Genomic DNA, 11,989 nt, shown 5'->3' with positions numbered 1-11,989 from the left:
GATACAAGCACAATTTGATTCTTCCAAAAAAAAGTATTCACATTTTTTATTCTTTTAATTTCCTTTATTTTTCATGTAATAACATAAAATCCCCTTGAACTGAACATAGCAGAAACATATGCTGTATTATATACGCAGTTCATACAGCAGTATTTATGAACAGCTCCTTTAAGTAATGTTTTAGACAATCAGAGGCGACTTTGGAGAAGCACCTGAGGGTTTGAATGCCCTCTTCTTAGGATGAATGGACACTTCAAGCTGTAGAGACAAAAGACACATAAACAAACCATCATAGGAATGTATGAATACAGAAACAATTATATTAAAAAGCTGCAATTTTTGAATATCTTTTCCTTTCTATTCATCGTTGTTATTTTCTTGCCTGAACTACCAGTATCTGTGGTAGTTTTAGTACAATAACTTGTAAGTTTTCTCAGCCACTCTATGAGATTATATTTAATGTAAATGTATTCATTAATTTACCAGGGACGGTGCACATTAATCAACATTTCAGTTTCCACCTCAACAATACAAAAGTATTGACATAGGATGCATTTACGAAGACGTATGTATTCCTTAAGGAACCCACCTTTGTCTTTTGTGCATCTGTTGAATAGTTTGAGGTAGAGGTCGTCCTAAAGTCTCTGGAAGGAAGAGCGCAGCAAAGGCCGACACAACAGCCAGAGTCCCCATGACAACATAAGGGAGGTACTCAAAGTCTCCACCTGTGAAAGAGAAGAGGACATTTGGATGAAGGAAGTCCTGTGTTTATTGTGCACTGTAGGCCTACATATGTAGTGTGAATGAATCAGTGTGTATAGCAGATCTCCAGCAGCGGGCGGAAACGGACCCGGTGGCACCGATGACAAGCATTAAGAATAACTATGAAGAAATAGCCAATCTATGAGGGTCACATGGAGGATTTAGTATTAACTTGAGACAGTTTCATAATCGGTTAAAAGTCCCTTACAGTCACTTTAAATGATATTTCAGGGTAACCAATGACTCACTTAGCTGTGACAAAAAAGGAGCAATGGAACTGCCCACTTTGGAAACAGCACTACATGTCCCTGTCGCTGTGTTCCTGAGCACAGTGGGGTAAAGCTCTGCAGTGTAGGCATACATCAGGGCTGCACCGGCGGTCATGGCAAATTTACCCAGCATCTCCAGAGCAACAGCCAGTTCTGATAAACCTGAAAGGAGAGATCAGTTTGTCTGAGAAAGCTCCTGAATGATCCACAGCAGCAGATCAGATGCATTTGTGACATTTTAACCCCTACCTCCCTTAATCCCTTCACCCCCTACCCTAATTCCTACCTCCTTTCATCCCTTAACCCGAATCCCTATTTCCCTTCATCTCTTCACATACCCTAATCCCTACATCCCTTCATCCTTCCACCACATGACCCTCACCCCATATCCCACCCGTATGAATTAAGGCACACTACCAACTTCGCCCGATTCCGTTCGTGTGATTTCTCTCTCCACAGGTTTCCATGGATTGCAAGTACAGCTGGACCGTGATCCTGCCCGTCATTCTCTCCAGCCTTTACTAGTTAAATCAGGTAAGACCTTGAACAGTGTTAATAAAGGATGTTTATTGTTTCACATGTGATGCGCAATGGTGAAGTCTCAGAGTCTTTGGCGCTTGGACTCTACGGGGAGATTTGTAGTTGAGGGCTGACTGCCCTGATCAGCAACGAGATAGATCCCCAAAAGAAGGTAGACCGCGACTTACAATCTCCCCCAAAAGAATGTTTACTCACTGATCCGGGATGGGCTGGTGGTGAATGATGACATGAGCTGCTAAGAGATGAAGCATAACGTAAAGCATGACGGAACTTTGAAGTTGAGTGATTAGAATCTGCGTTTTACCATGAATGAGTTGAACATGAACAGGCACCAGATGACTAGGCTGCACTTTTAGCTGGCAATGTCCTACTGCAATGTGGATGCCGTACTGGCTAATGGTCAGCGGTGGCTTTGATAGCCGCAGTTTGAGCGCCACCACCAGTATGTGCATGGGCGAACCTGATGTTTGAGACTTTAGATGCGATGCCGGTAGATGTGGTAGCATGTAATGGTAGTAGGCGTAGTAGCAAGACCATGGCTGGCTCTGTTGGCTCCGGCTGTAGCGGCGCGATGTGTGGGGACCCGTTATGCTGGTTATTGGCACGACTGTTTAGCGTGAGCTGCCATTCGGTTGGCATTTGTATCGCCTGCATCGTCGTCTCCCTGAACTCGATCCTCTCCGCCCGTTCTGCTGTTTTCGCTCGCATAATTTGTTTCCTCCTGGACGTATATCCTCTTCATTCCGGCACGTGGCGTGGTAAAGCCATCAGAAGCGATACCGAGGTGCCCGGGAGAGATGACCTGACGGAAACACAGGAAAACATGCTTGATAGCAACGTGGGTTAAGCGATTTAGATGCATTGTTTTTGAGAGCCGTTACGCTGTTGCTGCAATGTGAGCAATTCCGCGAGAGGATGCCCGGTCCTGTAGCGATGTATGCGGTTCGGCTAGGAATGCCCGATGCTGCTGCTGTGTATACGATTCGGTTGAGGATGCTCTGTGCTGCTGCTGTGTATACGATTCCGCTGAGGGCTGGCCGATGCTGCTGCATGCATGGGATTCCGTGAAAGAATGCCCGGTGCTCCTGCAATATCAGATATGACCCATGTATGAGCCACTTCCCCACTCTGATGCTACTAGTCAGGGGACTTTATATGGTGATCCGCAGTTGCTGGAGGGCGGTTCCCTGCTGAGATGCTGATGTAGTCGGCCGTGGCTGGGGAATGCGTGCCCTGTTTGTGTGAGCTGGTGTAGCCGGCCATTGCTAACATGCTGCGTGCGCTGCTTGGATGAATGAAGTAGCCTGCGATGGCTAACATGTTGCATGCGCTGCTTGGATGGATGATGTAACCTGTGACGGCTAACGGCTCCGTGCACCGCTTGACGACTGCTGGGCTGCGTGCCCTGCTTGGGTGCGTGCTGTTACCTGTGATGGTGATGGGCTGCGTGCCCTGCTGAATGAGTGGCTTTTTCTTCTTCTTTTCTTTCCTCTCATCTTCTCTCTTTTTCTTCTTTCTTCTCTTCGGCCTTCTTCTGTCTTTTTTCTTCTTATGCGTGCTGTGGCCCGTGATGACCGATGGGCTGCGTGCCCTGCTTGTATGTGTGCTGTGGCCTGTGATGGCTAATAGCTGCATGCCCTGCTTGGATGAGTGATGATGCATGGTATGGTTGATGCTAGCCTGGGCGTTATGATTGAAGTACGCTGGGAGTGGGGTGAAGGCCCTTGTCCGTGAGTTATATGCGATTGCTTTTCCTTCTATTTTTCCTCCTCTTCTCCTCTTACCTCTTATTTTTCCTTCTATTTTTCCTCTACTTGTTCCTCCTCTTCTTCTCACCTCCTATTTTCCTTCTATTTTTCCTCCTCTTCTTCTTGTTCCTCCTCTTTTTCTCGCCTTGTATTTATTATTATTTTCTTTTTTTTTCTTTCCTCCTCTCGCCTCTTTTTCCTTCTCTTTTTCCTCTTCTTCTTTCCATTGTTTGAGAAATGATAGCGACTGATTCCGTAACATTACATTTGTGCATCTGTTGCTTTCCCGAGGCCTGAGAGCTTCTGATTAAGATTCTCGTCCGATGCAGATTATGATGAATCCGTAGTGAAGAAGGGCGGTGTCTGAGAGCTACTGGCGGCGATATCTATTTAATCCCCGGGTCCCCCGATTGGGGGACCTTTTGGACATTGTTGTTACACTGTCGAAACACTAATAAACGTGAGCGAATATATTGATGTTGTGCATTAAATTAAAGAACACGACTTGGGCTATAATACTCACCAAGCCATTTCGCCACAGTTTAAATGCCAACTGAAATAGTCATAATCCTAATTTCGTCAGGAATCGGCCACTCAGAACGTTTCCGGAAATAGCGACACGTAGCTCCATGCTATCGTGAAATCGAGCTGTTAGAAGTAAGAGGATTTTGCGCGGATTCTAGATCTCTTTACAGAAACCTTCTGCATCACGGCGATATGAGCCGAAGGACACGGCCGCATTAATTGCTTCATGGCTTTACGTCAGCGAATGCACCCTACTTCTGTTAGTTTAGGGGAAAACTGCTTTTAATGCTGGCATGCTAAACATTTGGTGTTACTTTGTAGATATTATGATACGTTTGGCAATGATAGCAATGCTATTGGACTTTAAAAGCAGTGTATATGGTTTGGCACGGGCATATTTTGAGTTCTGATATTGGGCTGGTTCTTGGGCTGGTTTTATTGGCCATTGGGCTGGTTTTGGGCTGATTTTGATTGGCCGTGGGCTGGTTTTGTCACGCAGACCTGGCAACCCTGGCTGTCAGGAAGTTCAATTTCAGCAGATGGGATTTCACGTGTTTTAGAAGTGCATCCGACAATGGGTATGGACGCGGAGCGACGGAACGGAAGTAATGTTTCTTCAGGGAAGCCGCAGTGAGTAGATGCCATTGTGCTAGTCCATTTTTTTTTTTTTTTTTTTTTGGGGGTCTGTGCTATTGCGGGATTTACGGTAATGTTTCTTCCGTCGAACGGGGAAATGCAGAGAGACTGAGCGATGTTACGGTGCGCCTGGGCTGCTGGCCGCAGTCTGATCATGTTGATGTGATCGGGAGAAGATCCGGGTGCGACGTGCTGATGAGTGCGACGTGCTGATGAGTGCGTTTACTTTGAATGATGCACGCTTGGCATAAGATGCATGCGGAGCGGGCGAGACCGCTGGCACGAAGAGCTGGCCGCGGGGAATGCTGTTGCGGCAGGAGTTTGAGGATATCCGGTCCTAATGCGTGGATGGTTGCTTGAGTTTAGCTGGACGCTGCGTGGTGCCGATCGGTTGTTACCTGCCTGGAGTGACCCGAGTACCCGGTAAGATCCTCCGCAGGGGGCGATTGTGAGAAGGTGCTTTCTCCTCTGCTGGGGCGTCGCTGGCTCTGGGACGAGGCTGGAGAAAGGTAAGGTGGACGTTTTGCGGGAAAATCCTCGGTTCGTGATGAGCGCGCAGGCGCTTGCTGGTGTAAACCGGATAACGCCGGCGTGAATCGTGCATGACAGCAACCTGAATGAACTGAAGGTAGAGAGACGGTCATATTTGAGTGAGACAGCAGCGAGACGATTGGCTCGCCATGTCCTCATTTCCCCGCTTATTGGATAGAGTGGACCAGCTGATCTGCGCAGCTGGAGTCATGATTGACAACGGCGAGTAAGTAATGAGTGGGAAATGCTTATCGGACTGAGGGATGAAAGGCTGGTGTGAGGGGTATGGTCTTCCTGTCTGAACTTACGCAAAGCTTCATTAGTCGAATCGTGAGTATAACTTATTTTTCGACCCCCCATCTCACTTCTTCATTCCTCGACCCCACCCCCTTCATCCCTATGTCCCTCGAAGCCACACAACAAATCTTTGCTCTATTCCGTTCGTGTGCTTTCTCGCTCCACAGTTTTCAATGGAATGCAATTATCATGACAGTCTGGTCCGGAACATGTGGGAGTCTCTCTGAGCCCTTTCAGTGCAAGTGGACAAGGGTGGGCCATACGGGTTCCCGCTGCCACCTCCGTGCTGCAGTCCACGCCGGATTCCGCGGCAGCCTTCGCTCTGCAGTCCACACCGGTTCTGGCTCCCGTGCCTTGTCGGCATCCCGACTGACCCCTGCTCCTTGTTTACCGTCGCCGGCTCTCGCTCCCGGGGCCCTGTCGCCACCTCGGCCGGCCCCAGTTCCCCGTGCCCCTTCTTTGTCCTGGCCGGCTCTAGTTCTTCCTGTCCCATCTCCGTTCCGATCGGTCTCAGTTCCCCGTGCTGCGTCTCGGTCCCGGCCGGCTCTAGTTCCCCCTGTCCCGTCCCGGTGGCTCTCCTGTCCCGTCCCGGTGGCTCTAGTTCCCCCTGTCCCGTCCCGGTGGCTCTCCTGTCCCGTCCCGGTGGCTCTAGTTCCTCCTGTTCTGTCCCGGTGGCTCTAGTCCCCCCTGTCCCGTCCCGGTGGCTCTCCTGTCCCGTCCCGGTGGCTCTAGTTCCTCCTGTTCCGTCCCGGTGGCTCTAGTTCCCCCTGTCCCGTCCCGGTGGCTCTAGTTCCCCCTGTCCCGTCCCGGTGGCTCTCCTGTCCCGTCCCGGTGGCTCTAGTTCCCCCTGTCCCGTCCCGGTGGCTCTAGTTCCTCCTGTTCCGTCCCCGTCCTGCCCAGTCCAGTGCCCCTTTGCCGACCCTGCCAGCTCTAGTATGTCGTGTTCCGCCGCTGTCCCGGCCGGTTCCAGCTCTCCCGGCCGGTTCCAGCTCTCCCGCTTCCGGTTTCTCATTTCCCGTCGCCGTTCCGTCCAGCTCCAGTTCCCTGTGGCCCTTTGATATACTTGAACTCCTTCGCTTGGGGTAGCTGACTACCCCGCCATCTGACCCAACTCACCACAAGATGGTGATCAGTTGATAGCTCTGTTCCTCTCTTCACCCAAGTGTCCAAGACATGATACGATTACAAAGTTGATCAGTGGTACCAGGTACACTTATGAGTCACCGTATGTTCAAATATGGTGTTCGTTATGGACAAACCGTGGCTATCACAGAAGTCCAATAACAGAACACCACTCGGGTTCAGATTGGAAGCCGTTCCTCCCAATCACCCCCCATCAGGTTTCTCTGTCGTTGCCAACGTGAGTGTTGAAGTCTCCCAGGAGAACTATGGAGTCGGCAAGCAGTGCCCTTTCCAGGACCCAGGTCTATTCTGCCGGCGATCGGCTCGCCCGGGCCCCCTGCCCGGCCCGCCGTACAGTCTAAATAGCACCCGACCCCGATCCTTTCCCTGCGGGTGGTAGGTCCACATGGTTGCTGCTCCATGTTATTTCTTCGGGCAGAGCCTGACCGGGCCCCATAGGCAAACTCCTCTTCTGGGTCTGGCTCCGGCAAGGTGCCCCGGTATCCCTTGTCCGGGCAAGGTAGCTAAAGTTTTTTTTAACTAAAGGTTAAAGGTTTTTTTGACCGCTAGTCTGGACTCTCACCCGAGAACTGTTTTCCTTGGGAGACCCTACCAGGGGCAAATGCCCCTGACAACATAGCTCTCAGGATCACTGAGCCTCTCAAACTCCTCCACCACGTTTAGGAACTATTCGCGGAGGAGTCTTTATTCAATCTTTTTCTTTATAAATGTTATTGAAGTGCAATGATAAATCTGTTGAAAGAGCTTGTAATAATTGCTTGGAGAAATAAAAGTGCCATGATGCACCACACGTCACGTCACTGCTTACTTTCAGGCACCAGTTGAAGGAAATACAGCGACAATCCTCCAACGAGCAAAGTAGAAACAACAGAAAGCCGTCGTGGGAAGTATCGCAGCGCCAGCCAGCTGGAAGTGTATGCTGGTACCTCTACAGCTGCTGAGAGGAAGCAGCTGATGTAGGGGTTAGCATGAAGTTGGGATGTGTTCAGGGACAGGCCAAAGTATCCTATACTGAAGCTGAACCTGGAGATACAAAAAAAGAGAGGTGTCAATGAAACTTTGCACAGAAAAAACATTTGAGACCACCAAAACTATTAGACTGAGTACTTTCACATAAAACAAGCAAAATAAAACTAAAGAAGGACAAAACCCAAGTACTTTCTTCGCTGTAAATTAGCAAATGTGGAAAAAAATACACACTCACCACAGCAGGCACAGAATGACCGTCGTGTTTCTGATGTTTTTTGTCTTCACCAGGTTGAAGACATTGTGCTGTTCCTTCGGGTTCGTCTTTGTCTCATCAACCTGCAAGATACAAAAACCTTCATCTCACCAGTAGTTTGCCGTATCATTCCACCACTTTGGTCCAGAATGAAATATCAACAACTACCGGAAAAATTGTCATGAAATGTGATACGTACATTGCTACTAATGGCATTTATAGTTCTAACAGTGTGTCTCTTGAAGCACACCTTGTGTTCAGGGTCTGGTCTTACACGATTTAGGTTTGGGCAGACCTACATGTACGCCGTAGTCCTCAAAGATGACCAGTGGAGCATCGACTTTGTTCCATTTGGCAGCTTTTCTCACAATGTTCTCAGCCTCCTCCACTCTTCCCTGAGAGAGCAACCAACGAGGAGATTCTGGGATGAACCTGCCTCAGATTTGAAGAGAGAAGCAAAAAGGTTCAAGCTGGATCAGAGGGGCTTAAATAACACGTGAATACAAGATAGGTTCTGGAAATTCTTATTTTCATCTTCTGACAGGAGCAAAATCATGACATGTATAGTGCAATATAAAGTACTGTGGTTCCAGAACCCGCAGGGTAGGCAGTGGGGTTGGGTGTATTGCAAGCCGGACAGCAGTTAAAAGGGTGGAACTTAGGAGTGCTGGACCCTGCTTCACAGACTGGCTCTGGGGATGTGTCTGTACCACGCATCATCATGCATACAAGTAGGGCATGCAGCCATTAGCCATCACGGGCCACAGCAAGCATCAAAGCAGTGTATGTGTAACATAGGAGAGTCCGTGTTAAATCCAGCTAAATGTAAAAACTACACCACCTGCTGTGGTAATGCGTACCTTTACTTTTACAACAGACGCAAGGGATTGTGGGGAATACCCAGAGCGACTCTGGATTCCTGAATAGACAGAGCATGCGCAGTTGCCAACAGCAGATGACTTACTATTCTGTCCCTTGTTTCTGAATGCAGAATAAAACCGATGTTGCCACAAGCCTGCCCAGCTTCACGAGAATCATTGACGAGGAGGAGACAGTGGTCGCCAAAGCAAACACAAGGGTGTGAAAGGTCTTCTTGATGGAGGAGATCATCAGAGTTTGCCCAGGTGTTTTGTGGACTTGGTGGGGGCCTACAAAAGGTTCCCCTTCGGACTCTTTTGGGGAGTACTAGGGCACTGGACTGGTGGTATAAGTCTTGCATTCCATGACTGAGAGCTATATTTGTGTTCTCAGCACAATGTCTAATATGTTATTGCAGACTGTTGGCCTCTGCCAGGTTTGTCACTAAGTTATCTGTGGTATAACCTTTCAAGTGACCGAAGACTAAGATTCGTATGATAGTACTTTCCTCCATAGGGTGGTTGGGCTCAACTTCAGAGATCGCAAGAGGGGCTCAGACATTCGGAAGGATCTCAAAAAGCTTCATAAGAGCTAGTTGAAGTGGTTTCAGGACACCTTCAGGGCACTTTACTTTGTAGGTTTTCTGGGCATGTCTAACTGGTAGAAGACCTATAAACACATTGGAGGGATTATATATCTCATCTCTAAAGATCCCCAGGAAGAGCTGGGAAACGTTGCTGGAGTGAGGGGAACCTTGACTATCTTGCATAGCCTTCTGCCAATGATAACCAGCCCCAGATAAGGGGAAGTAAAAGGATGGATGATATAGTAAAGTTAATATGAAACCATGCTTTATTGTCATGAGTACAACCTACCACCAGAGCGGTATGTAGAGCAGGCCAGGCAGAGAGATAGCCAGCAGGAGAGACTTCCAGCCCCTGAAGAAGTAAGCCAAAAGAGGCAGCATCATGTAGCCAAAGGCATACCCCAGACACACCCCCAGAGAAGAGAACAGGACCCGTACATTACCAGTCAAGATCTCATTGCCTGAAAGAGAGAGAAATGCAGGTAAATAGGTGAAGTTAGTTATAAGAAGTGGTGCAACAGGACTTGCACAGTACACACAATATATGTAAATTGTTCAACATCACTAACGGTAGTATTTCTTGTTCAACAGCACAACATGTAAACATTTACCCAGCACAAAAGCAGACACATAGTTGGAGATCTGTCCAATTCCACTGATGAAGCCGAGGATGGTGAACACAATCCATGAAGTCGAAAAGATTTGAAAAAAAGAAAAAATGGTCTGAAGTGCCATTGTGCAAAAAAAAACAGGCTTTCTTCCAAACCTAGAATGAGAAGTAATAGGAGCAACAACATTTTTGAATCCTTTACACTACCGGTTACTAAAGATCCTTTCAGTTTAAATGTATCCATTTTTTATCTACTGTGTTTTTTTAATAGGCAAAAGTTAAGCATGGACATTTTCATCAAGAATGAAAAGGTTTTAGGAATATGATGTGTACATGATTTGTAATTTGAGATGGTGTGTTCAGTGCCTGTCTGAGAACTGTCCTGAGAAGAAGGATCCAACCAGAACCCCCAGAAAGAAAACTGTTGTGGTGAACGGCTGCTTCCACTGCTCTCCACACACCAGGTCAAACTGGAGGAGCGTGAACAAAGACAAATAACCTCCGTTTATACAAAAAATGTAAAAATACACCAAACATTTCCTTCCTTAGCAAATCACAGTTGAGTTTGTGTTCCATTGAGGTTTATTGATTTACTTTAGTCCAGTTACTGAACTGTAGGCTTACATACAACAACCCTCACCTCCGAGACGATGGTGGACTGGTAGACGTCTCTGCTGTAGCTCCACCCGTCCACACAGCCCTCCTGCTCCAGGTCCGTCAGGTTGACGTCCCGGCCAGGAACCAATCCCTGAGCGGAGAGATTTCTGACCACGTCCAGCCTGAACCTGCTGCACCTGCTCAGCTGCTGGTTCCCATTCACCACCTCACGGGCACAACGGCACACACCTGTTAGTGGCGTTAGTCACGTTTCACATAAAACCGTAGACTCCTTTTTAAACTTTATACTCTAGATGCAGAAAAACACTGTAGATCAACTCCAAAGCCACACATTTGATCATCAACGTATTCTAATATCATAACAACTTGGAGTAAGAGTTATATCACTGAAAGCCAAACATCCAAGGTTCTCACGCTGGTGAGTCCAAATCATTGCAGAATGTTTGATGCTTATATTAGAATTGTTCATAATTATAGAGTAGATAATTAGTGTAAAGATATCACAGCAAATACAATCAGTTTATTTCAGATCATTGTTTAAATCACTTCACAGTAAGACTTTTCTTTTCCAGCCTGGCTCCCTTTTGTAATTGTTAAACATTGTGTAACTTATAATGAGAAACCAGTGTAGCAACATAAAATAACTACCTCAATCGGGATGCTGGCATTGTGCCAGTCTTGGGTCAAGTTGACTTCAGGAACCAGGCAGTGGTGACGGGGAGCGTCAGTCAAGAAGACAACAGAGAAAGTGAATCCATTGGGAAGAATGCTGGAACAGAGCAGGAAGAAGACGACCTGCTGGAAACGTCCCCACTGGCCCAGAAAAGCGACGGATTCTTCGTAATCCTTCATGGTCTCAGAGCCCAGACCGTCCACCGTGTGGAGGCTGTGGACTTGTTTTCTACTGCAACGGAACGAAGAGAGTTTTACGCTCCTATCTCATGCATACAAGCCACGCCTTGTAAGATATAACTTTGTTATCTTTAACTGTGTATGTGTCAGTTAGTGTTTCACGTGTGTGTGTGTTTCTATTTCCCAATGAGGATGAAAAACATCAGCCCGTATATGAAAGCTGTGGTGGATATAATGTTTTGAATTGTGTGGTTCCACAACATATATACATAGTGTGTGTTAAACTTTTCCATTGTGTTGTATTCGGCTTAAATTACATCTAAAACTAGAACGGGCACTCGGTAGAGCGCATACCTTCGCATATCACAAGATTGGGCATTGAATTATGAACATGTTGGCATTAGTTGCATGCCAATTGGATAAAAATTGACCGCTATGGTAAAAAGAAGATTTTGACCTTTTCATGACCTTGACCTTTGACCCGATCGATCCCAAAATCTAATCAAATGGTCCCCGGATAATAACCAATCATCCCACCAAATTTCATGCGATTCGGTTTAATACTTTTTTAGTTATGCGAGTAACACGCATACAAATAAATAAATAAATACACGGCGATCAAAACATAACCTTCCGCATTTTCAATGCGAAGGTAAAGATAATAATCATTTATTTGATATAGCAGTTCTCAAGTCACCCGAAGTCGCTTTACAGAGTCCAGTAGTCACACACACAGTCATCCCGGTGGTGGAGCTACATCAGGAGCCACAGCTGCCCTGGGGCAGACTGACA

The 11,989-nt window shown here is 47.3% G+C and overlaps 1 protein-coding gene across 3 annotated transcripts; it reads right to left on the bottom strand.

The window, feature by feature from the left end:
• Positions 1-31: 31 nt before the first annotated feature.
• Positions 32-11,284, bottom strand: LOC130189463 (organic cation/carnitine transporter 2-like). 3 transcript variants are annotated; one of them, XM_056408246.1, is made up of 11 exons: positions 10,994-11,283; positions 10,368-10,550; positions 10,094-10,197; positions 9,729-9,883; positions 9,407-9,578; positions 7,973-8,105; positions 7,656-7,756; positions 7,260-7,474; positions 1,011-1,193; positions 590-725; positions 32-258 (listed from the first exon to the last, which is right to left on the bottom strand). In XM_056408246.1, the coding sequence occupies exons 1-11, from the start codon at positions 11,195-11,197 to the stop codon at positions 189-191; spliced, it is 1,656 nt and encodes a 551-aa protein (XP_056264221.1). In that variant the 5' UTR covers positions 11,198-11,283; the 3' UTR covers positions 32-188. The 3 variants fall into 3 exon arrangements, 1 of the variants encoding a protein (XP_056264221.1); XR_008830800.1 differs by lacking the exons at positions 32-258; positions 590-725 and adding an exon at positions 1,449-2,373 and having other exon boundaries at positions 1,107-1,193; positions 10,994-11,284; XR_008830802.1 differs by lacking the exons at positions 32-258; positions 590-725 and adding an exon at positions 1,453-2,373 and having other exon boundaries at positions 1,173-1,193; positions 10,994-11,284.
• Between the last annotated feature and the right edge of the window lie 705 nt (positions 11,285-11,989).

Source organism: Pseudoliparis swirei, chromosome 3 (genome assembly GCF_029220125.1).
Source record: "Pseudoliparis swirei isolate HS2019 ecotype Mariana Trench chromosome 3, NWPU_hadal_v1, whole genome shotgun sequence".
In the NCBI taxonomy this organism is placed as follows: domain Eukaryota; kingdom Metazoa; phylum Chordata; class Actinopteri; order Perciformes; family Liparidae; genus Pseudoliparis; species Pseudoliparis swirei.
Note: the sequence above shows the minus strand (reverse complement) of the source record. Positions and strands in the feature narration are given on the sequence as shown.